Raw genomic sequence first — 25,704 nt, forward strand, 5'->3', positions numbered from 1 at the left:
ATCCCACACAACGGAGCGTCCAAAAAAACTATCCAACGCCGACGGAGTGGAGTGGACAGACAACACAACACTAGTTTAAATGGAACTTTGGATATTATGTTTTTTTGGACTTGTTGTGCGCGGACAAGGTAACGTTGTGAGATATTCGTAAATAATTATGCATTTTATATTTCACAAGCCATTAGCCATTGCGCAAATTGCCTAGAATTGTACCTTTGTGTTTCCAACTAGTGGGGAAGAAACTCGAATTCATTTTTATTTGAGAAAATGATGATTTCTAAAAGGCTACTCATTGTACTCATTAACACAATCATTGTGTTATTATAGTAGTAAGTGTGTTATTGTTATTAGGCTCCAACCATTATCCTTGTTGGTAATTGATATCCCATATCCTCACATATTTGCAGAGTTCCAGGAGCCAACATTAAAGGAGTGCTGTGAGGATGGGAGGGAACGGGCTTTGGGAGGACATGACTGTGCAATCATGCCCCTGTTCTCCTCTTCGCATATCTGCAGGTCAGCAAACACCTGGTTCCACCTTACCTTCTCCCCCACGGGCCTGGGGCCTTATTGTGTCGGGAGGCCCCTTGTCAAATTATTTGACTGGGCTATGTAATATAATATGCCAGTGGTTGTGGTTCTCAAACATTTTCATGTAAAGGACTCCCAATTTAATATTGATTGATTGATTGATTGCACACATTATTAATACATTTAACAGTGTGCAATTTGTACAGAGGTATAGTTTTCAATGATTGCTAAAGGGATAACACAAACAGTCCTATAAGGGCTTGTTTGACCCCTATATGAAATTATTTGGTGCCAGGGGACCCCCATACAAGATGTACATTGTTAAAATATTCTGAAGTTTTGGCCTGAGCCGGCTGAGCGGTCCAGGCACCAAGGCTGGTAATCCAGCCTGACAGCGTGTCCACGGGTTCGAGTCCCGATCCTGACGACCTTTGCTGCGTGTCTGTGTCCCCCATCTCGAGCATGCTATATAAGGGTTCACTTCCGTACTTAGCAGTAAGTACACGACAAGAAATCACAGCCCAGTGGTTTGCAGAGGTTTAAACCTTTGTGTGTGTGTGTGTGTGTGTGTGTGTGTGTGTGTGTGTGTGTGTGTGTGCATGCTTGCTTGCATGCGTGCATGTGTGAGTTGGTGATGACATCTTTAAAAGCGGGAAATACCCTTGGGGGCTGAAGGCCGCTCATCATTCCACACTCAGTCCTCGCCCTCGGTCTCAACCTGAGCCCACCACCTGTCCTTGCTAAAGGGGAGGATTTACACATACTAACTAACTAACTACATAGCAAGTACAAGGAGTTAAGTGCCCCCCCTGGAGCATTTTAACACCAAAGGGCCCCTGTCTGACTCTATAAGAACACAGAGGTGGTGATTGATGCTGAGTAGAGTACCGTAACACCTGGACAACATATGGACGCTGGTGGGGAGACATGTGCAGTGTGGAGACAGGAATGAGGTGTTGGGTGAGGGAATGAAAGAAATACTCTGTGTGTGTCGGTGTGGTGTGGTGTGGTGTGGTGTGTGTGTGTGTGTGTGTGTGTGTGTCCAACTACGGTAATTACCAAGTATTAATAAGAGATTGTGACCATATAATAAGTACATTAGTTCAGTCAGGACAACTCTTGGATGGAATATATTTATTGAATATAATACAATTACAATTTTGAACATACAAGGTCCGACAACGACATTATATAGTATACAATTAAATACATATCTCTCTCCATGTCACAAGCCAGCATGTGACATGTGCCTCAAATCTTTGAATATATTATTACAGAGTGAACATTTTAACTCAAATCTTTGCTTCTGGGGAGGTTCCTGGAACAACATATTTTCAGATGGGGCGGCGGAGGCCAATTACATATAGTTTTTGGGGTCCTTACCTTGACATGAAATATTGAGCACCACTGATACAGAAACATAAGGATTTTCAGAAAACTGTCAGGATTTTGAAGACATTTGCTCGGTTTATTTAGTCTTAGTTGTAGTCACCATAGCTTAGTTTTTATTTAGTTTAGTCAGTGAAAAAAGGTAGTCGACGGACATTTTTCGTCATAGTTTTAGTTGATGAAATGAACACCGGTTTCCGTGCTAAACCTTCTGCCGTGACCGTTGCAGGATAGCACAGGAGCAGTGCTGCGCGGCGGTGGTTATAGACCGTCTCTGCAGCAGTGGCATGGACATGGCCAAAGAACAGAAGGCCTGCGAGAGGCCCTTCTTTCAAGGAGTGCCTTGGGAAACACGCATCTCCAAGGTGGGGATTCTATAGCCTGGAAAACACTGCACTTTTATACACATTAGTTTCAGAACATTTTACGATAACGTTTCAGTCTGCTCTTTAGTGTGCAACTCAACTGTCATAATGATCTTACCGAAGCAGTCTAGCGTGCAGTAAACATTGCAGCATGTGTATAATTGTTAACTCACACCAGCCACATCATTCATACATTCTACATTTAAATATTTACTTTCATCACTTTCAAGATCAGAAAATGAGATGATTTTTTATTATTTTGAATAACAAAATTTGAGTTTCCTTCCTTCCTTCCTTCCTTGTCTCTCTGTCTGTCTGTCTGTCTGTCCTGTAGACGTGTTGCGACTGTTGCATGCTGGGGCTAATGGCATTGGGCCGGGGTCAGAGCTGTGACCTAGGTCTGTCGCTGGGGAAACAGTGTTCACACGCGGCTGAAACCTGCTGTGGGAAAAACAGCACAGAGGAAGCCAAGCAAGGTAACACCCACCCCAAAATGATGCCCCCTGCTGTGTCGCCTAAACGCCTACAAAGGTAGAGTGAGAGCCAAGAGATAGACAACAGGAAGATGTATACTGTTTACAGATAGCCTATGTGAAAGCAGGTATTTATATATAGTACATGACATTTAGAACATTAGCATCATATTATTCAAAAGAATTTCAGGAATATAAAACTGTAACAAATAGTGAAAATAGCACCTCTACAAACGCAGTGCGTTGTTATGCGCTCACTATTAAATCGGGCTTAACTCATGCATTAAAACTGGGAAAGCATCTGTGTTATTTTAGATTTTAGAGTTGGCTATCGAAAATAGATCACAGCAGCTCACACTTCGTGCCGCCCTGCAAGCTTGTACAGCAAGTGTGAGAACTACTGAAGGCATGTATTGTCTTCAGGGGCAAGGATATTCAACAGTGTCAGCTCAGAGTCAGTACACACCTTGCCAAATGGTGACTCACGTAAGACCAACTGGTGCTTTGTTGTGGCTTAAACCTTTTGGCACAGAAGACATTTGTGAACCATAGCACCATCACATGTATTTAGTTTGACACTGTGAAACAATAACAAATTACAAATTTAGGCATTTAGTAAGTAAGTAAGTACATCAGATTAAAACACAAGATTAATAACACGACAAGAAGAAAAGCAAAACATTGACCTGCACAAATAGTTCAGGTAGACAAATAAATAAGTTTTCAGCAAATTCTTAAAAATGTCAACAGACTCTGCATTCTTTATAGAAAAGGGGAGGGCATTCCACAGTGTGTGAGCAGCTACTGCAAATGCCCGGTCACCCTTAGTTACCAGTTTAGTCGCAGGAATATTCAAAAGGCCCATATCTGAAGACCGGAGTGATCTTACATTAGGTTTTGGAAGCAGAAGATTTGAGATATAGAGTGGAGCCAGCCCATGTAATGCCTTATATGTGGTTAAAATAATTTTGAAGTTGATTCTGGATTTGATGGGTAACCAATCAAGTGCAGCGAGCACCGGTGTGATATGTGATCTGCGGTTAGTGTTTGTAAGAATCCTGGCAGCTGTGTTCTGTATTAACTGTAATTGATGAATAGATGAAGTGGTGAGGGAAGTATAGAGTCCATTAGAGTAGTCGAGGCGAAGAGATAAAAGCATGAATAATTTTTTCTCTGTCTTGAGAAGAGAGGAGTGGTTTTATTTTAGAGATATTACGTAGGTGGTAAAAACAAGACTGGGTGACCTTCTTTGCATGAAACACAAAGTTGTGGAAAGGGAAAGGGCTGTCTTACTGAGACAACATGTAGTCCAGGAAGGAAGTGAGACCAGTGTCCATGACATCACTGGCACTTTAAAATATCTAAAAACATGTATTGCACACATAAAAAACATTAATTAAAGAAGGAACAGATGGAAACTGCATTTGACTGCCAAATGACCTGTGTCTCCCTGTGAACCTGGACTGCAGGAGACGTTGTCTTTAGCTAAGTGGGGAGTTTGGACAGTATGCTGTTTGGTGGATGCTATCATAGCTGTATTTTAGAAATGCTGTATTTAATTGTATTTCGTTCACAGCTCCAGTGACAACTACAGATATAACTTCTTCAGGTGATGGTGCCACCTCAAGCGACACCAATTCAAGCAATGCCACCTCAAGCGATGCCACTTCAAGCAATGTCACCTCAAGTAATGTGACCACAATAACAGAGAAGGAAAAGGACTTCTGTCAAGGTTTGACACCTTCATAACATAATTATTTAATCTCCCTCCTGGCTCCTGCTAATGTGTCCTCCTAAGAGGCTTAGACAACTATAGCCTTGTGCAACAACACACCCTGCTAGGTTTTCTCTCATCAAGTCAAGTATCTGTGCCTGTGTGACAGTACAGTTCTCCTTTTCCTCAGTAGTGTGTACAAATGGAACCAAATGGACCCTTAAGGGTAACTCTCTGAGTTACAGACCAATAAGGGTCCATTTGGTGAAACATCCTCAATGACCCCAGGTGGTCCCTGGATCCCACGTTGAGGTAGTCAGTATGTGTGTTTGTTTTGTCTTGTATTGTCTATTTTTATGCATGAAAGTTGAAACCTATTCCTGCGCATTGGTTCAGTGCATACTTGCAAAAGAGACGTCTCACGTCTCTCATTTATACTGGTTAAATAAAGGTTACATAATTATAGAATGTTATGATGTTGTAAGGTGATGTGTTGATTGTTTCTTTGCAGCACACAATTGTTCCCAGCTCTGTGTGAAAGGTGTGTGCGCTTGCCGCCACGGCTATCGGCTGAAAGCAGACAGGGTGACCTGTGACGGTAAATGCGCAACTCAATCAATCATACAAATCTGTATTTTCCCCTACTTCTTTTTGTTCCAATTTGGTTGTTGTGCTAGTTCCCAATTCCCTGTGTATTCTAGTGCCTTTGTCACAGTTAACTCCTACAGTTGCACGAATAACCACAATATGCGTGACCACTTGGATATTGACGCTCTTTCCTTGACTTACAGTAGGTCACACTACATTGTCCTCCGTCCATGTTTCTCTCCTCAGATCTGAATGAGTGTCTGAGCGGCGGTCATATCTGTGTCATGGGTCAGGTGTGCATCAATACACTGGGTTCGTTCCGCTGTCAGAGGAAGATCAGCTGCGGGACCGGCTACCAGCTCACTGACGACAACCAATGTCAAGGTAGTCTCGCTGCCCAGACGTCCGTTCTGCACTGCTCGCCAAAAATAGCAGATCTACCGGCTCACAACGCATCGAATCGCGATGCGTTGTGAGCTTGATGATCGGCTATTTTCGGGAAACCTGTGTAGATATGTCGCATCATTCACTAGGCTTTCCACACTGCAGAAAGACTGTTTTTCTGTTCCGAACTGACTAGTGTGACCTGGTTTAGGTCATGAATTCCCCAACTTATATCCATATCCAGTTGAGAATGTTATTGTTCCCCCAGAATCGAGTTGCCCAGTATCGGCAGTTGTGACGAATTGGACTGAAACATGGAATATCAAACAAAGTTAACCAAGAAATGTTAAAATTATCTAAAGGTTTATTGGGTAGGCCCTCTACCACAATGGTGCTCCTGGTTTCTGAGGGAATTATTTTCGGGAGCATAGACTACATCTGTATCCACTGATTCACTCTAGACCGGATCAGAAATCTGAAAACAAGTTGATCCAAGTCTACCTGTATAGTTGAAAGTGATATTGAAAGAATAAAATAGGGTTGTTTTGATTTCAAGAAAGCAATCAGTGCCAATCACTATCCTAGTGGGCGGATCCTAGTAACTTACTTACCGTAAATTGTTGAATGAGGATTTATAATTTTGTATGTGTTCTTTATAACACACCATAACAGATAACAGTCGTTCTCAATAAACATAAACAGAATAAGCTTTTGGGGGTTATTTTCCACCTCACTATCATTTACTTATTGTGCTTGTGTTTTGGGCTTTGTGTTTTATTTGGTCTTTTATGGGCATCATGGAAAGAGTTACCCATTGTCATTTAACTGGTAAAGATGTGTAGTGTCGCGTTAGTTCCACCTTTCATAAAATACATATTGGAAAAGTACAACTGCATAAAAAGTCAACGGAATACAATCTATGTGAATTATTTCTAATGTCTTCCTCTTCTTCCTGATGTCTGTATGTGTGTCTGTCCGTGTGCGTCTGAGCAGACATTGATGAGTGTGCATTGGGGACTCATTACTGCGGAGCGATCTTTGCATGCAAAAACACACCAGGCTCGTTCCGTTGTCACCCTAAGGAGCGTTGTGGAGACGGCTTCATTCAGGATGCAATTGGCAGCTGTATCGGTGAGTTTGGTGTCACACGTTACGTACCCCCAAGAAATCCAGTATTATATCATCTCTACCAGGCCCAAGGCAGGTGGGAGATTATGCTTTAGCCCCATGTTAATGTCTGTCTGTGTCTGCTGCTAATCTTAAACATCACTGCACGATCAGCACCAAATTTCCTAGGTAAGTTGCCATAGGCTAATATATTTTTTTCACATTTTGTGAATATTTCTATGGCTCTGCAAGAGGACTACGGTAGTCATCTATGATAGGGTCTGTGTGTGTCTTATTCTCTTATTCACCGAGAAATGCTCGGTTGCATGCTATTGTTCAGGGAAGTTCTGTAACGTTTTCAGGACTTTGGAGAACATAATTGTAAATGCAAAACTAGTTACTGTTACTAGTTACTTTGTAGATTTTGATTATTACAAAACATACATTAACATTTGAAAATATCCGATCTACAAGCTAAAAGTCGACTGAAATCTTATGATATTTAGTCGACTTAAACTAGAAAATCACAAAATTCCAGGTGACAAAAATGTGACTAAAACTACAAAACTATTCAAGAGACTATATGACTAAAACAAAAATAAAAAAATACTTTTTCCCCACCACTGCTGACAGACATAAACGAGTGTGTGTCTCAGACCAGTCCGTGCCGGGCCGGCCAGACGTGCATCAACACGGTGGGGTCATACACCTGTCTCAGAAACACCGTCACCTGTGGTCGAGGATATCGGCTGATCCAGGATGGAACGCGCTGTGAAGGTAGCTGCTGTCATGAACAAAGACAGCATCTTTAATCATTTTATTACTTCATCTTGTTATTATTATTATGTATGATTCAACTAACACTCGTCACCCCAGACCCCAGAAGAAAGAAATCTATATAGAAATAGATGAAATAAATCAAACAATTAATAGACTAAATAATGTAATATTTAATTCTAATATTTAGTCTGTCTGTCTGTCTGTCTGTCGAGTCAGTACAATACAGTAATGAAGTAATCAAATTGATGTCCGTCTCCTTGTCTTTCTCTCGCTGGCTTCCCTCTATCGCTTCCTCATTCATTGTCTCTCTCTAGACGTAGATGAGTGTCGTGTAGGTGATGCGTGTGGGGGTCATGGCTGTGTGAACCTCATAGGGACGTACCGCTGTGAATGTAGAGCCGGATTCATCTTCAACAGCAACATGAAGCACTGTGAAGGTCATCATTACTTATGAAGTTATCATTAATATTTACTTTTGTAGCTGGATCGCTTTAACCTGACTCCGCCAGATGAAAGAGACGCTTGCTTCACATTAACTGCCCCCATCTGGCAGAGTCAGGTTAGGTCTTAGCCTGGACAGATGTTACACTGTAAAATGTGTGTTAATTTAACTCTGATAGTGAATTATCCATTAAATTAGCCTGCTAATTTATATTTTGCCAGTTGTTTGCACCACTTCATGGGTCACTGATTAAACACATTGCATTATGTTATAAATATGGACCCAATTATAAGCATTTAATAGTTACCCTTTGAGTACATAACCGCATCATTGAAATGTGCTCAAATGGTAAATATAATAAATGGAATTCATTCATTCATTAGTATAATCCATAATTCTGGATTTCATCTTTTTCTTTTTCCTTCTTTTCATTTGGGGCCGTCGGGACTGTATACAAATAATTGAACAACTGATACTGATGAGTCATTGTGTTGTTTGTTTTCTATCTTATTTTATTAGTATTATGTTTCTATCTAGTATCTGTAATGACTGCTGTTAACTGCTATATTATGTGCTCCAGATATCAACGAGTGCCGGCATTATCCAGGACGACTCTGTGCCCACAAGTGTGACAACACGGAGGGGTCCTACCATTGTAGCTGTACCACAGGCTTCAAACTGTCAAATGATGGCAGGAACTGTAACGGTAAACACACTCCTGGGCTGGCCTTCATCACTTCAGCCCTATATACTTTGTTGTACAACGAGTAGTGAAAGTACCCCCCCCCCCCCCCCCCCAGTCAACTAAGTAAATAGGTTTTAAGTGCTTTGTAGCTATTCAAAGTTTAAACAAAGGCAAAGACATTGTAGTGACATTGTGCTATGTGCATTTGTTTTGTCGTCGTGCAGACATAAACGAGTGCGAGGACAGCCCGTGCACCCAGGAGTGTGCCAACGTCTACGGCTCCTACCAGTGCTACTGTCGTCGTGGCTACCAGCTGAGTGACAATGACGGAATCACGTGTGAAGGTATGTTTCTGGAGTGCAGCCACCCTGCGACGTCAAAGAAGCGTGTGGATTTTAAATGGTAAATGGTGCATTTATATAGCGTCTTTATCCAAGGCGCTTTACATAGATTGTGCATTACATTCACCCATTCATGCACACATTCATACACCGATGCCGGCGGAAACCATGCAATGCACCAACCTGCACATCGGGAGCAACTAGGGGTTCAGTGTCTTGCTCAAGGACACTTCGACACTAACTCGTTTGAACTGGCAACCTTGCGGTTCCCATCCAGCCACTCTACCCCTGAGCCACCGCCGCCCCTTTTCCTTCTTCAACGCAGCGTTCTGCCTTTTTTTTTTGTTATCAAATGTTTTTATTTTATTTAAGACAATAAATTACAATAAGATGTTAACACCATGAATGAATAAAGAAAACAAAACACATGTAAAAACACATAACAGCAAAAGCAAGGAACACAAAAACAAACAATCCCACCCACCCCTCCCCCCGGGACCAAAGATGCCACAAAAAGACAATGTCAGGACTCCTACCACTGTGCAATGGGAACATACAACAAATAAATAATAATGACTAAATCATGTCCCCAACCAAATCTGCAATACCAGACCAAATCTCAATGTTTTCCTCTTTTGCGCCGTGCAATCTTGCTGTTGACATCTCTAGATAAATGATATCTAGAAAGGTCAAAGCCCATTGGCGAAATGTCAATGTGTGAGGTGGTTTCCAGTGCGAAGCAACCATCTTCTTTGCGGCCGTTACGCCAGCAAAGAAGACACGAATACGGGTATTATTTAAAGGCAATTGGGATACATCGTTTAATAAGAATAGAGATGGGGAGGGTGTAATGTTAATTTGTAGAATAATCGAAAGTTTAGCAGCAACCAAATTCCAAAATGTAAGGACATCCGGACACTCCCACACCATATGAAAGAATGTACCTATGGTGTTCGGAGTGCAGAAAGTGCAGTTATGGTTATTTAAAATCCGCATAGCACACAATCTGCGGGGAGTTAAGTATGTCCTATGAACAAAATTTAGATGAATTTGCTGATGATCAGGATTCCTAGAAGATAGGGCAACATTAGACCACACTGTATCCCAGCTCCAATCTGGATCTAGATTTGGTATGTCATTCCTCCATACAGTATCGACAGCCAAGGTCTCATAACTAGATTCTAATAAATAATCATACAATATGGAAACAAAACCTCTTGATCTAACATCACAGATAAGTCTATGCAAAGGGTGCATTGCAAGGGGGGTCTGCCATGGAACCCCGTATGTCCTCATGGCAGTTCTCAATTGTAGATAGAAAAAGAAAGAGTTACCGGGCAAGTTAAAAATATCACATAAATTCTGGAAAGAACGTAAACCATTGACATCAAATAAATCACCCAAAGTATGAATCCCCTTGGAACTCCATCTGGGAAAACGAATAGGACGATTGTCCAAAAGCAAACCATCATTGTTGAACACTGGAGAAAACGAATTCCATTTCAAATCAATCTTGCGCAATTTTTCAGCCGCTCTCCATACTGTTACTAACTGAGAAATGATTGGCCCAAAGCGAACTTTGCATTGATTATTCGTTATGTTTGAATAGATCAGATCTCTCAATTCAACAGGATGAACCAAACTCTCCTCAAGCTCTCGCCAACAGACTTTTATAGTTGAGTCGAAATATCTTAAAAGGGGGCGAAGAGTGAAAGCCCAATAGTATAATTTGAAGTTAGGCAACGAGAGACCGCCATCAGCTCTGGCCCGCTGTAACAAGGAAAGTTTGAGACGTGGGCGTTTCCTATTCCACACAAATTTAGATGTAGCAGAATGAATCTTAGTCCAATACTGTGCTGGCGGTGGCAGTGGGAGCATAGAACTAACAAAATTAACCCTAGGGAGGACATTCATCTTTATGATTGATACTCGAGCTCGAAGAGAGTTGGGCAATGACGACCATCTGTCTAAATCAAGACAAATTTTATTCAGAGTGTCACTATAATTGTTTTTAACAATAGCTTGAAGAGATGGGAACACATCTATGCCAAGATATTTAAATTTGTTCACTACTGGGATTATGGGAGGCAGAACAACAGATCTCATCTCCTCGTTTAGCGGCAAAAGGGCTGACTTTGTCCAATTGATTTTGTAGCCTGAGATGGCACTGAACTGATCAAAAATCTTAAGAATGTGTGTAATTGACTGTGGAGCATTCTCAATAAACAGCAGGATGTCGTCCGCATATAAAGAAATACGATGTTGTGTGTTGTTAACCGAGATAGGTGTGATCGCTGTGGACTGACGTACTGTCTGCGCCAATGGTTCGAGCGAGAGGGCAAAAAGGAGAGGACTAAGGGGGCAACCTTGTCTTGACGACCTGCCTATCGTGAACAGTTGAGAACAAATCTTGCCTGTTAGTACCATCGCTGTTGGATTTGAGTACAATACTTTAATCAATGTGATGAATGTGGGACCAAATCCCATCTTATCTAGCACCGCCCACAAATAAGGATGCTCCAAACGGTCAAAGGCCTTCATCGCATCGAGCGACAGCACCGCAGCAGGAGATCGGAGGTCACTAGCTCGGTCAATAATATGCAACAATCGTCTAACATTATCAGTGGCCAATCTGGTGCCTATAAAACCTGTCTGGTCACAATGTACCAACCTAGTCATGTAACCCTGTAAACGACGTGCGAGCACCTTAGCAAATATTTTTAGGTCAGCATTTAACAGTGAGAGCGGCCTGTAACTCCCACATTCCGTGGGGTCTTTGTTCTTCTTCAACAACAAAGATATAATGGCTACATTAACGTCTCTGGAGAAGGAGCCCTTTTCAATCGCAAACTGAAACATATCATGCATGTGCGGACCCAGATCGTCCCAAAACAGAGTGTATAGTTCAGGAGGTATCCCATCCAAACCCGGTGACTTGCCCTTGCGCATCCCACTGACTGCTTCCTTTAATTCCGCTCTAGAAATTGGTCTGTCTAAAGCCTCTGCGTCAGCCTCGCTGAGGGTTGGTAACTGAATTGTAGATAGAAAGTCATTACATTTACCTAAATTATGCACGACCTCAGAGGTGTAGAGCTCATTATAAAAATCACGAAACACAGCATTGACCTCTTTAGGTTCTGTAATCATGGCTCCAGTTGTTGACTTGACACTTATAATATCTGCAAAATGCTCATTAGACTTAAGACGTAGTGCTAGTAGATGACTAGGCCTTGCACTATTGAAATAATAATTTTGTCGTGTACGTTTCATTTGAAACTCAGAACGACGTTTAAGAATGGAGTTAATTTCTTTCTTGACTAGCTCTCTTTGGGTTGCCGTGCGTTCATCAAAGCTATTCTGGAGAGCAGAATCCAACGTGGCAAAGCGGGCCTCTAGTTCAACCAGCCTGGCTGACCTTAACTTCCTCACAGTAGAAGAATAGAGTGTTGAGTTACTTCTGATAAAACCCTTAATTGAATCCCATAAAATTCTAGGGTCATCAACTGAGCCCACATTGATATCTAAGAATTCACGTAAACCAGCTTGGAATTGTTCTACAAATGGTGTACTGCGCAATAGTGTGGTATTAAACCGCCACCTAGGTGCCCTATCCGTCACCTGCCGTAGAGATGCGACACACAACACCGCTTTGTGATCCGATAGAGACATTGGAAGCAATTCAACTTTGTTGATTTTGTGAAACAAATCCCTGGGGGCAAAGATGTAATCGATCCTAGAAAACGAACCATGCCTTCCAGATAGAAAGGAATAATCTCTAACTGTGGGATTAATTAATCGCCATATGTCAACCATGCCGGTCGAGCCAGCCCAGGCACGAAGTTCTGCAGACGTTAGTGCCTGTTCTCTGCTTTCTGCTGCAGTGGATCTGTCCAAGCCATAGTTCCACACCGCATTGAAATCAGAACCAACTATGATTTTAAATTCCGTCAAATCCAATAGAGTCTTAGTTAGTAATTTGTAAAATCCTTTGTCCAGAGCATTGGGAGCGTAAACAGACACTAAAGCAAGCATCTTGCCCTCCAAGCGGATTTTAGCAATAGTTATCCTACCATCATTGTCAGACCAATCACCCAAAAAATCTAGTCTAATTCTGCGTCTCACCAAGATTGCCACTCCTTTAGTTTTGGAAGTTGCAGCTGAAAAGGCCAAAACACGGTAGTGTTTATTAGCCAAACGATTGGCATCCTGTTTTAAAAGATGAGACTCCTGAATAAATGCAAAATCAATCGATTTGGAACGCAAAACCCCCAGAATACTAGTTCGCTTATGAGGCACATTCAATCCATTAACATTGAAGCTTAAAAATTTAAATTCTGTCATAGTTGTGGTTCAAAACCAATGCAAGACAAGCACAGTAAAACATTACAAAGACATAGCGTTCTGCCTTTTATCTGCGTTTTTTCAACCACTATCTCTGTGTTCTTCTCCTCTGTTGTCAGACATTGATGAGTGTGCCCTGCCGACTGGAGGCCATGTGTGTTCCTACCGCTGTGTCAACGCCCCTGGGAGTTTCTTCTGTACCTGTCCCCCAACGGGTTACACACTGTCTACCAACGGACGCTCATGTCAAGGTGAAGGAATAACCATTATCTGAACACATCTTCACTATCCTATTCCTGTGTGTCAATTTAACTGAGTGTACAAATGGAACAACATGGACACTTACAGTATGTGTCCATTTGGTTCTCTGGGTTCTACTATAACCCTAATGATTAAGCTGTTTTCACACAATGCCAGCTTTTGTTATTATTGGGCGTCAAATGCATGTAACAGTTGTCTGAGCAGATGCAGTAAGATTGTGAGTATATTTGAATCTGAAAATCCCACCAAACATTTTTCTGTCTTGTTTTGTGTTGATTTATATTTATTTAATTTTGTTTAGCTTTTTATGTAGATATAAAGGTCTGGGGCGGGAGATAAGAAACCGAAGGGCAGAGTATTATAATAGAAGGGAGACATGAAGGGAATGTGGGAAAGGGAGCATGTGGTCTCGTCTGTCAGCAACCGGCTGATCCATAGACATATAAACGTAGAAAAAAAAACTGGGGGGGAAAAGGGAAAAAAATGCCTTCGGCACTCACTTCCGCTTGACTTCCTGCCTTCATTGGAGGCACGTCGCTCCAATGAACTGCAGCGGCCAATGAGGCATCTATTTTTTCTATGGGCTGACCCACCAGGCACCTCAATTTGATTGTTTCGATAACCTGCTAGTGGCAGGGCTTTACGGATGATGAGCATGGTCTGTCCTCCACAGGGGGGCCATAGCTGAATTGGTAGATGTGTGTTGTGTGTGTGTGTGTGTGTGTGTGTGTGTGTGTGTGTGTGTGTGTTTACACGGCTGTCATGTTGGAAACAGCAGTAGGCTAAATCAAGTGGGGCGCAGCTGGTGCTCAGAGGGTTTGATTAGGCAGCGGTATATTATAGAGCGGAGCGGTCATTATCTGCTGGACATAACAGACCTAGAGAATTCAGCGATTGACCAATCAGAATCAAGCATTCAACCAAGCCATGTAATAATTATTCCATAATGATTATGTTTTTTTCAGACATTGATGAGTGTGCCACAGGAACCAACTCCTGCTCTGTCACGGAGAGCTGTTTCAACATCCAGGGAGGATTCCGTTGTTTGTCCTTCGACTGCCCGCACAACTTCAAACGTGCCTCAGAGGGGTAAGAGCTGATCATTTTAATCAATTAACTGAACTACTTAAACCGTGTATACCGGTACTTCAGTTGACCGCTGTCCATCACAGCACTGTACTTGGTCTGCTCCTTTTCCCCTCTGCTCCAAATCGCTTCGACGAAAATAGCCGATCTACAAGCTGACAATATGTCGCAACACTCTGCTTATTTTTTAAAGTCAAAGTCGTACGATTTGTCACACGTTACCGCAGTGAAATTTGTTCTCCGCATTTGACTAGAGATGTCCCGATCCGATTGCAATCATTTCATTTTGAGACATACCTATAGCGATCTTTCCCGATCTGATCTTTATATTTTTATATAACACTGCCATATCACAATAGCAAATATCCTAATGTATGTCACTCTAGTGTAGTCTGTTGTGTTGACTTTCAATTATTGAAAGGCAAAATTTGACTATACTTTTATTAGAATGACTGTCATTGTGTATTTTCTTTCTTTCTATGAAAGCATGGAATCATAGCAAAATAACGATGTATTGGTTAATTAGAGTGAATATAGTTCTACAGCTTATAGAACTGAAGTCAAGTTAAAACTCTTAAAGAGTATCTCTCTCTCATTCAGAGAGAGTACTGCAGACACCTATGCCATCATGCATAGTGGGGGTTGCATGTTTTCATCATAGGTGTCTTTCACGTCTCTGAGTGTCTTTGTTTGATGATCTCTCACTTGGGACCAGAAGGAAAACAATTAGCATAAACACAACAGTTTTGACTAAATCTCATCTTTCTTTGAGATTTACATTAGACAATTAAAAATCTGATCTTTTGAAAATCATGTGATCGGAGCCGATTTCCGATCTCCCGGTCCGATCAGGACAACCCTACATTTGACCCATCTCTTGGAGCGGTGAGCTGCAGCCGTGCCGCGCTTGGGAATTGATTAGTTGATTTGACCCCCCAATCCTACCCATTGATGCTGAGTGCCAAGCAGGGAGGCATTGGGTCCCATTTTGGTATGACCCGGCCGGGGATCGAACCCCGACCTCCCAGTTTCAGGGCGGACACTCTACCACAAGGTCACTGTCTGGCCACTGTCTTGGCGTATGCTTATTTTCGTGGAATATTATGACAGGGCTCATGTAATTGTTATGATGCATCTCACTTTCTCCACACCTAGGTGTGCCCTTTGATCTCTTATTAAACGAATAACCCATGGAGATCTCACCTATAGGAACCAGAGCGACCAAGAAACGCCAGTCTCCCTTGTACTCTCGAACTCCCTATCTTTCTCTATCTTACTCTTCACATCCATTGGCTTCCAGTCTTGTCTTCCTCCCTCGTTGATCCGTATGTGCCGTGGTTTCTGCCCCCTCATCGCCCGTGTACCCATCCCCTGCGTTTCTCCATTTCAGCCGTTGCGATCGCGTAACGTGTGAGTTCACGCGGGATCCCACGGCGTGTCTTTCGCTGCCACTGAGGATCTCCTTCTACACCGTCACCGTCCCCTCCGAAGCCCCTGTCCCCGCTGACGTCTTCCGCATGGGGCCCTCCAACTCCGTGCCGGGGGACAACATGCTGCTGAGCATCGTGTCCGGGAATGAGGACGGATACTTTGGCACACAGAGGCAGGCCCACGGTGGAGTGATCTCGCTGCGACGCTCCCCGACCGGGCCCAGGGACTTCTTTCTGACCGTGGAGATGAGGCTGGTACGCTACGGGAAGACACACCTCTACATGGCCAAAATTGCCGTGTTTGTCACCCATGAGCAGCCCCTCCGCCTGGCGTGGCCGGGTCCCATAGATGTCTAGTATGGGTGAATTTTGCATAGTGACTGCATACGGCAACCCAGAACTTATTTGAATGAATGAAATGAAATTTGATGTATGTTATTGTTAACACTATATAACTAGCAAGCACATCATTCTGCAGTGCTTGGAGGTGGTCTACCTTACTTTTTCAAGAATACATTTTGGCCCTGGTGTCATGTACTTGAACTGAAGCTCCCCCCTCGCCAAGCAGCGACTGTCTCTTGGCTGAGCAGTAGAAATCTGGTCTCTCACACGGGGGACCCATGTTCTGGGTATAGGACATAGAAGTTACCGATTGCAGCTGTAATTGACCTCTGGGGGTGTACAAATGTTGTACGGGTCCTTGTGGTTACATTAGTACACTTGGTACATTTGTACACTTACACTATCTTACAAATGGATAAATTAACACTGAAGATACTATCGTATAATTATGCACTATAGAGTCAGAGTGTACTGACAGTATAAAACTGACCTGAGCCTAAGGGACTGTGCATGATAAGTTAAGGTAGACCATAGGGGTGAATCTTTCCTGACACTGAAAGTTTTTGTTCCCTGAATCAGCCACATTGATTCACCATTGTTGTTTGTGCCATAAGCGTTATTATAACAAAACAGGTCTATTATCTTTTCTTTGTGTCTTCCAGCTTTTCCTTTTATTATTTAATTTATTTTATGATATAACTGTTACTAGTATGTTATATTATAACATATGTATGTTATATTATAACATACTAGTGCTGCTTTGACTTTTGCTTACCACTAGGTGGGGATCTTTAGCTGTTTTTGAGATCATGCCTGTATTAGCGATTACAAGACTTGTTCAAAGGCAGTGATTGATTGATAATGATCAAGCCTGCTCAATCTACCTCATGTCTGTACTAGCAGCTGGTCTTTTTGTACTTAAGTATTATATGTGTCTTCAATTAAAATGGATGTGATACACAAACGTCTGCTTTTCAAAGATAATTCCCTCATGCACGCTCATATCATGCACACTAAGTATTGCCAATGCAGTTTTCCTATACTCTGTGGTCATTAATATTGGCAAATGCAGTTATTTCCTTTACCCTCCATGTGCCAGACCTGACTTTACCATGGAATTCAGGATGTCCCACTTTAGCGAAGAGCAAAGAAAAATAAGCATGGCACTTATTTATGGGAACCTGGGCCCCGGGCCAGGACGGGGTCTCAATTAGTGGTGCGCCAGCGCTACAGCTCTCAGGATGGATGGTGCTTTTGGTGTTGGTCTTGGGTTGATATCAGTTAATATACAGTGAATGATACCAAAACACCAGCAGCCCTACAGCACTTTTCCAGCCCTTTGAAGGGCACCCGGCCACCACCGGAGCCCAAACGGTATATCAGTCTGCCTGATATATTGTCCGTTATTTTCCTTTTTTTGAGACATTTTCTTTGAAGGGTATTGGCAAATTATGCAAGTCGATGTGTCCCAATTTCAACCACTTTCAACATGGTGTTCCTATTTTGGGCATGTATGTCATTGTAGGCCGAACGTTTCCAAACTTTTTCAGAAATCTTCAAAAAAAATTGAAGATTTGATAAATCGGTGGTCTAGGTCTAGGACTCTAGGTCCCTCCAAGATGGGGATTGGCATCAGAGCCAAATATCTGGCATCAGTTTGGACTCTAGCACCAACAGCAGAAAGGCTCCTTGTGGGTTGTCTGGTTTGCAGTGTTACTTGAAAACGCATGAATATCTGATACAGTTGATTAGGTGTATTCCCTAAAAAGAGTTCTCGGATTTAATTCCAAAAACAAGTGAAATGCCAGATTTTGCGCGTGACATAGTTGGGAATTTCAGATGACCGAGCTGCCTGGTGGCTCAGTTAGTGCAAATATTTATTATTTAATGTTTTCTTTATTTCTATTTTTATTTTCTTTGTCATATGACAGTGGCATGCAAAAAGGAACTGACAATAGCCGATCTACATCACAACACATCACCAAAATAGGGACACCAAGTGGTTATGTGTCAGAGAGTTTGATAAATATTGAACCAATGAAAAGTATTAACAAGAGCTTGTGACTAAATGTTATTTTTTTTGTCTAACATGACATGTTTCCTCCTGAGCCTGACAGTGAGGATGCGTTTCTTGTGAGCGTGAGGACCAGAGTTCAAATCAAGTCTTGTTTCACATTTCTCTCCTCTCTCTCTCAGTCCTTGGTTTACGTAAAATGCACTGAGGATTTAACAGTGTAGATTGGGGTTCCAGAGATTAAAAAGAAAAGAAAAAGGTATCAAATTGCCAAATTAAGGTTTGAGAATCACTGCAGTAGCCTAGTACTCTTCTCATCAGATCACCTCGAATGACCAAGTCCATGTACCCTCCCTTTCTTTGTACCGGTACTCTTCTCTTCTCTGTGGCAACACACCATGCCATGGATAGCATTTCTGTGGCTTTTGGCCTGAGGCTTAAAGACCAACTTGAACCCACCTGCTTCCTACAAATTACAAGGACCTGTTCCCCTCCTGTCGTCACCTCAGTGGAACCTCTTTAAAACGCCTTTATGGTTTGGCGATCGATCCATTGATAAACTATAGATGTGTATCGGGCTATTCAGGGGTTGTCGAGTTCTTATGCAACTCCAACTTCGTGTGGTGGTGTTGGTGAAAAGCCATTTCTTTCATATTAATGGTGAAGCACGTGTATTTATGTTTTAGAATGTCATGGTTAGACTTGTGACAAGTCTATGTGTATGCTGTGTAATTCTTTGTGTGACTGTTCAGTTGAATGGTGCACTGCTCTGTTTGAACCAGCTTTGTCAGTCACCTCTTCTGTCCTTTTTGTCCCTCTGCTCTCCCAGACAGAGAAATGTGGGTTCGGTCAGTGTACGATGTGTAAAGGCCTGTCAGCCCAGGGACATCAGCTGTGCTGTAGACCCTGTTCGTCTCATCACACACACCGTCATCTCTCTGCCCACCTACAGAGACTTCACTGCCGCAGAGGGTAAGACCTCCTTTATACTTCACCACACTAACAACCGGCAAAAAAGGGAAGGAGAGGGGAAAAATAAGGATAATGCATTGATTTTGTACATGCACACACACACACACGCACACGGACGTACGCGCACACACACGCACGCACCTGTGTGTCTGTCAAGTGTCAAGGACTAATCTTGCAACTCTTGGCAGCGAGACAAGTCTTGTGCCCGCTACAATTAGGCCTTCCTAGTCCCTCCTCAACTTTTAGCTTTTACATGTTTTATACTGTTTGAAATGTATTACTTTTTTTTTCTTTTCTTATACCTCATTTACATGGCCCTTCATTTTCCACCTTTCCACTTCATTGCCTTTTCTCAACTTTTAGCTTTTACATGTTTTATACTGTTTGAAATGTATTACTTTTCCACTAAACATTAGTACTACTGTAGTACTCTAAGCCTACAGATACCAAATGGAAGACCAAAATATTCACAAAATCCCCTCCACCTCTACTTAATTTCTACTCCCTTAACTAAACTGTAAATGTGACACACTACAATTCTTTAAAAGTTGTTCGCCATTTTGAAGATTTACAACTATAATGACATGCGTATTGCGTCAAGATTACGTCTCAATTACTCCAACTGTACCCACAAAGATAACATAACACATTTTTGTATTCATTTTTGTCATTCAAACTAATGTAGTTAACTTGAGGGGGAAATTATTTTGTTTTGGCCTGGAGACAAGTGATATTGTGATGTTGTGATAGTTCAGTGTGTATTCAACATACTCTCTTTTGGCACTCTCTTTGTCACAAAGACAAGTATGGTATAGATTTGGGGCCCTATTGTAACAGCGGAACTTAAGCCACAGTGCATGGTCCTAACTTGTGGCGTGGGGGTGTGTCCAGTACAAGTTATATCTAGAGGACAAATATGTGGCTGCTGTGTCGCGATGCTAGTGTTTTGGATGTTACATTACTAAAGTGTCGGGTGCCTTCACCGTTAAGAACCAGCTTCCCTGAACATGACACTTAAAGCCTAGCTTCTGAATTTGTGTGTGAATTGGTGAATGTATGTAAATTGTATAGTGCTTTAGGTAAAAGGTGCTATATAAATGCACAATTTTCCACTTTTACAAACACCGCAGAAGGGGACATTATGCTATTGAATACAGCAGCCCATTCAAAATTATACCAGTTTTAAATTTGTATATTTTGAAACTCCATGTTGTTCAAGACATGAGGAATAATACAGATTCAGAACCAGTGAAAACAGTATTACATCTATACGTGTAAACCAATCCAACTCAGATCTCAGAGCACGTCTAAATGGTTCATGTTGTTGGAGCTGGATCTGAATTTTGTCAAGTAGTTTTCTAGTTCCTTGACGAGAAAAGTCTTCTTGAACCTGGCCGCCTCTTTTATGATGTTCTGGAGGAAGACGAGTTTGGTCTCCATACTGCCCTCGATCTGCTTCAGGAAATAGAAGATCTTCTTATAGTCTCTGCCAGGTTTTCTGATCTCCTGGAGGATGAGAGCACTCAGTTCGTTGTTCATCTCCAAACTCTCCATGATCACCTGATTCTTCACTGTGGGTGACGAATAGTGAGGGGATCGGCCCTGTGGCAAGATGCCCATCGTTCCCCCCTCCCCCTCCAACCTGTTCTGGCAGTCCTGGGGGTGTGCAGCTGCTATGTGGTTCTCCTGGTGTTCTGGGTTCCCCGCTCCTGTCCTTGGGTCCAACTCAGAGGTCCCGCCTGGGCTGTAGTGGTTCTCACTACTGAAGTGGTTGATCTTGAATTCTTCTAGTGACCTGTCATTGCTCTTCACACCAGCTGTAGGCTGAGGGCTGGTGGGTGGGGTGACTGGAGGGGTGTAGGCCCTGTCCTGGCGCAGAGGGGACATGCATCGCTTCTTAGACCCCCCGGGATGCATGTTATTGTCCATTCGTCTCTTGCCCTTGTTCTGAGGGCCGGTCACAAACTCTTCCTCTTGGTCGTTCTTGCCCGATTTGAATGGGTTTCCAAATGTGTGCACACATTTGGGATCTGGACATGTGTCTTGCAAAGGCTGGGGAACGGCTTCGGAGAAGTCCTTATTGTTTCCCGCTATTGGCACGCTGTGGAGTTGTTCTGGGTCCTGTCCTCTGAGGGTACAGACACTTGTGTTTAGGAGGATTGTCCTCATGCGAATGAGCTGGTCCAGCAGCTGACTACGAGGGATGTCATAGGGATTCTTGAAGAAATGTGGCTTCAGACTCTTGTTAGGTTGAGCCTGGAACTCCTGTGGGTTAATATCCATGGGTTGTGCTGGAGCCTCTGCTGTGCTGCTACCTCCCCGCAGACGCAATCCAATGTCCGGATGAGGGAGCGGCTTCTTGTCGATGGAGGCGATCAGACGGTCATACTCTATCTTGGTCTGCTGCGTGAGTTTCTTGAGGTGAGAGACCACACTGTAACTCAGGCCACATCCCCTGCTGTCAGCAAGCAGGTTGTTGGGTGCTCCCATGATCGTCAGAGCATTCCTCAGAGACTTAAAGTAATATGGAGGCATGGTCCTCAGGTAGTTCTCAAAAGACTGATGCGCTATGATGTCAGTCATGATGTCCATACAATGACATCAGCAATCTCAATCTATGCGCAAATCTATGTTAAGATTTAACATTGTGCTGATCCAAACCCACGTGGTTAATCAAAACATCATGGCGGCTGGCTACAAAACTGCTAAGCCACTGGAGTACCACAGAAGTTTTCTGAAAGAAAACTGTCGGCCGGATGGAAGGGAACTGTCAGAATTTAGAACCACAACTCTGAATATATAGGCTCCATCTCCACAGCAGATGGCTCTGCGTTGGTGAAGGTTGGAAGCACCACGGTGATGTGTGGGATCAAAGTGGAGCTGGCAAACCCAACTGTGGAGGCACCTCATAAAGGTTACATTGTGCCCAACGTGGACCTGCCACCACTGTGTTCCTCTCGATTTCGTCCGGGACCACCGGGAGAACAGGCGCTGTTTTAGGGATAACCAAAATACCAACTTTAGTGGGGGAACACCCCTTCCCCACTGCTAAATCCCCAAACAGTGTATTTAGAAAGAAAATGGAGCCCTAGAAGCCTTAGAGATGGTCGCCCTTAAAATCATTACACCCCCTATATTCAGCTATTAGTGTAGATTTTCGTCTAACACAAACTTAAATTCCCATTAAATTCCCATTGACAATGAATGGAGAATTGTCCATCGGCTTGTCCACGGCTTTATCTAACTGTGTAAGCACAATGCTTAAATGGTCAATTACTTAACATTGAACCTCTTTTTCTAACAGATATTGTTTTCCTGAGGACGATGGTTCCTAATAACTCTCTTCCTGGAGCCACTAACGTGTTCTTCGACATAACTGCTCGTGACAGTGACCATTCTTTTGATGTGGAGAAGCGCATCCAATATGACATGATTACGGGTAAGTGCTCATTTAAAACATTTAAATAAAAACACAAAGTTAGTGAAGGAATGTGTGTTTTTATTGCTGTAACTGTGTGTTAAATGTATTAAAAAGTGAGGGGCACTAATATATTAAAGTCTAACTCATGTTACTATGATTAGGTGATGTAATGGTGATGTAAAACAAATGGTGACAAAACAAACATTTAATTATCTTTATTGTTAATGGCATTTAATGTTTGTGTTAGGGACAAGATGACGTAAACTTTCCCTTCATTGTCAATGGCGTTTTTAAAACAAACATTGAACTAAAAACAAACATTAAACCTGTATATATAGGAGGGGCTAGTGCCCCTAAATATATATATATATATATATAAAGAAAAAGGGGGGGAGAGAGAGAGAGGGAGAGGGAGAGAGAAAGATGTTACAGTACGATTGAAAAACCAGTCAGATTGAAAAATGAGTGCTGGTTTTCTTTGAGTTCACCACGGCTGCTCGCTTGCCTTAAACTCGCTCGGCAGTGCCTCACGTGGCTCAATTCACCTTCAGGCGGCGCTCCTTCGGCGGTGAAACCGAGTAAATACATACTCTGTGAAATACATACATGCAAACACACACACGTGTCAAACACATGTTCCAATCTCCCACCAATGCTAATCCTAATCTGTGGCGTTTCCCAGGTGTTGTCCGTCAGACGAAACCCATCATTGGTCCCAGCAACGTGGTGGTGGAGGTCTCCATGAATTACATCAAATCAGGACTTGTGTCTCATCGTAACATTGTCGTCATACACATCTTCATCTCAGAGTTCTGGTTCTGAGAGACTGGTGCTCTGTCTGAGTTCAACTATGGAAATGGAATAGTGGGTAATTTAAAGCTGCAATCCTTTATTGAAAGAATAACATTGTTTTAAGGACATAAAACTTATGCATTGCGGCTTTAAATCTTTGCCTGACAATAGCATAACCATTGCACACACTGTGCTAGAGATATTACAAATTATAAATGTGGGGTGAGTATTTTATCTTAACAATAGGACTATTAGCATTTTGGATATGTAACACTTCAAGTGTTAACCACTTAACTTAACCCCTTAGTTGACTGGGGTCGTCCAGGGCTCTGTACTCTGAATGAAAATAGCTGATGGTCACGCGTCGCAAACGTTGTGAGCTTTTCCATCTGCTCAAATCTTACTCAACTACAAGTGAAAGTTGTCCATTCAAATTTTAATTTGAGGTAAAGTACTAGAATAATTGCTTAAAAAAATTATCCAGTATTCATCTACGCATTCTACGGTATCTATAAAAGTCTCTATATGTGTGTATCATGTATGTACGTACGTACATACGTACGTCTATAATCCACGTAACTCAGGGAGTGCAGTGCTCGGTGTCGAGTCTGTCGGATTGCCGGTTGTCCAGAACCAGCACAAAAGCCTCTGCCCGGGATCCAGACAATAATCACAGCACCTGACCACCCCTGGATCTCCATATATGGAGCTGGCCTGTTCTGACATCACAATGATGTTCTGACATCTGCATAGATTCCATTTTTGGGCATGCCTGACAAAGAACTCCATATATGGACATAAAAGGGACTTAATAACTGGGTGGGTCATGCATTTCCAACTTGCATCGTTCCAAGTAGGCCAGTGCCCAACGGGCACCACTCTAGTACTTTTAGAAACACTCAAATATTCAAAAGTACATTTTATTTTTGAGGGCGCAGCCCGCAGCCCCTCCTATACAGGTTTAAAGTTTGTTTTTAGTTTTAAAAACACCATTGACAATGAAGGGAAAATGTACGTCATCTTTTCCCTAAAACAAACATTAAATGCCATTAACAATAAAGTGCCCTCGAGATCTGTGTCGCAGATCTCGAGGGCACTCGAAGGATGATGATGATGAACAATAAAGAGAGTTTGATTTGACACAGTTTGTTTTACATCACTATTACGTCACCTAATCATAGCAACATGAGTTAGACTTTAATATATTAGTGCCCCTCACTTCACACAGGTGTGATTTTTTATCTTATTGCACATGTACAATGTTCTACTATGCACCGACTTACTTGTAGAACCACTCTAGAAACACCTAGACATTTCAGCATAGAAATGCAATCAAATCAACAAAAGGGCCAGTTAATTTTAGTTAAACAGTAGTGTTAACTTACATGTAACTCTGAGGTGAATGAAAAAGGTTAGTCATTTGCCTAGATTTTTATTTGGGACCAAAGCCCTTGCCAGCTACCTCATTTTGTTATTCCCTTTTTATAAAACCCCTTTGGTTTCCACTGGGGGGTTAGAAAAAAAAAGATTAAAATAAAAAAGTGAATACTGATGTAAAGTACAGATACTAAAAAGATTAACTTAAATACATTACTAAATGTATTTAATGACTTACATACATGTATATACATACGTTACCTGTTACCCAACCAATATATGGACAGTACTTGCACGCTCTGCTTGCTCACTTGTAGGCCATTTATGGCCTACTTGTGTGCAACGCGCAAGTAGGCGCTCGACAGAGTGCAGTTCTAGTTTGTTACTGTGGTGCTCTTATCCAGCTTAAGCCCAAACCACACCAAAGGGTTGGGTCAGAACAAAACGATTTTAAGGTCAACCACACCAATGCAACTCCTTGCAACTCATGAGTTGCATTGGCGTGGTTACCTTAAAAAACGTTTTGTCCCGTTTTGTTCATTTGCAGTTTGCACACACTTGGAGGCTGTGACCTTTATTGAGTTCTCTTCATTTTCTACTTGGGCTTTATGAAATAGGTCATAGAATAGATCACTGGTTGTTGTTGTCAATGTCGGGTCCAATGTCCGGTCCAATGTCCGGTTTTAATCAAATGGGGGTCCATGGCCAAAATATACTGTATAGTGGTTGTTGATATATAAAAGGTTGAGAATCACGGGAATAGATAAACAAGAGGACAATAATGCACATTTCCTTTCTTTCTTTCTGTTGAGTCTAACTTAAAACTGTACAATGTGTGTGATGCTATGTTGGTTAACCTGTTGAACTGT

At 42.3% G+C, this 25,704-nt stretch overlaps 1 protein-coding gene across 1 annotated transcript; it reads left to right on the plus strand.

Moving 5' to 3' along the window:
- Nucleotides 1-23,778, plus strand: LOC308310757 (fibulin-1-like). Its single transcript, XM_080757164.1, has 17 exons — nucleotides 1-128; nucleotides 408-516; nucleotides 2,150-2,285; nucleotides 2,620-2,761; nucleotides 4,335-4,490; nucleotides 4,984-5,070; nucleotides 5,307-5,444; nucleotides 6,438-6,575; nucleotides 7,185-7,328; nucleotides 7,646-7,768; nucleotides 8,354-8,479; nucleotides 8,683-8,802; nucleotides 13,260-13,391; nucleotides 14,367-14,490; nucleotides 19,103-19,245; nucleotides 22,550-22,684; nucleotides 23,349-23,778. The coding sequence occupies exons 1-17, from the start codon at nucleotides 80-82 to the stop codon at nucleotides 23,486-23,488; spliced, it is 2,142 nt and encodes a 713-aa protein (XP_080613290.1). The 5' UTR covers nucleotides 1-79; the 3' UTR covers nucleotides 23,489-23,778.
- The last annotated feature ends 1,926 nt before the right edge of the window (nucleotides 23,779-25,704 follow it).

The sequence above is a fragment of the Protomyctophum bolini genome (assembly GCF_963924005.1).
Source record: "Protomyctophum bolini genome assembly, chromosome: 23".
NCBI lineage: Eukaryota > Metazoa > Chordata > Actinopteri > Myctophiformes > Myctophidae > Protomyctophum > Protomyctophum bolini.

Bases quoted from the DNA above. Each gene is read 5' to 3' on its own strand.
- LOC308310757 (XM_080757164.1), top strand. From the start codon at position 80: ATGGAACTTTGGATATTATGTTTTTTTGGACTTGTTGTGCGCGGACAA. The intron at 7,329-7,645 runs GTAGCTGCTGTC...GTCTCTCTCTAG, and splicing joins GGATGGAACGCGCTGTGAAG to ACGTAGATGAGTGTCGTGTA. The intron at 8,480-8,682 runs GTAAACACACTC...GTCGTCGTGCAG, and splicing joins TGATGGCAGGAACTGTAACG to ACATAAACGAGTGCGAGGAC.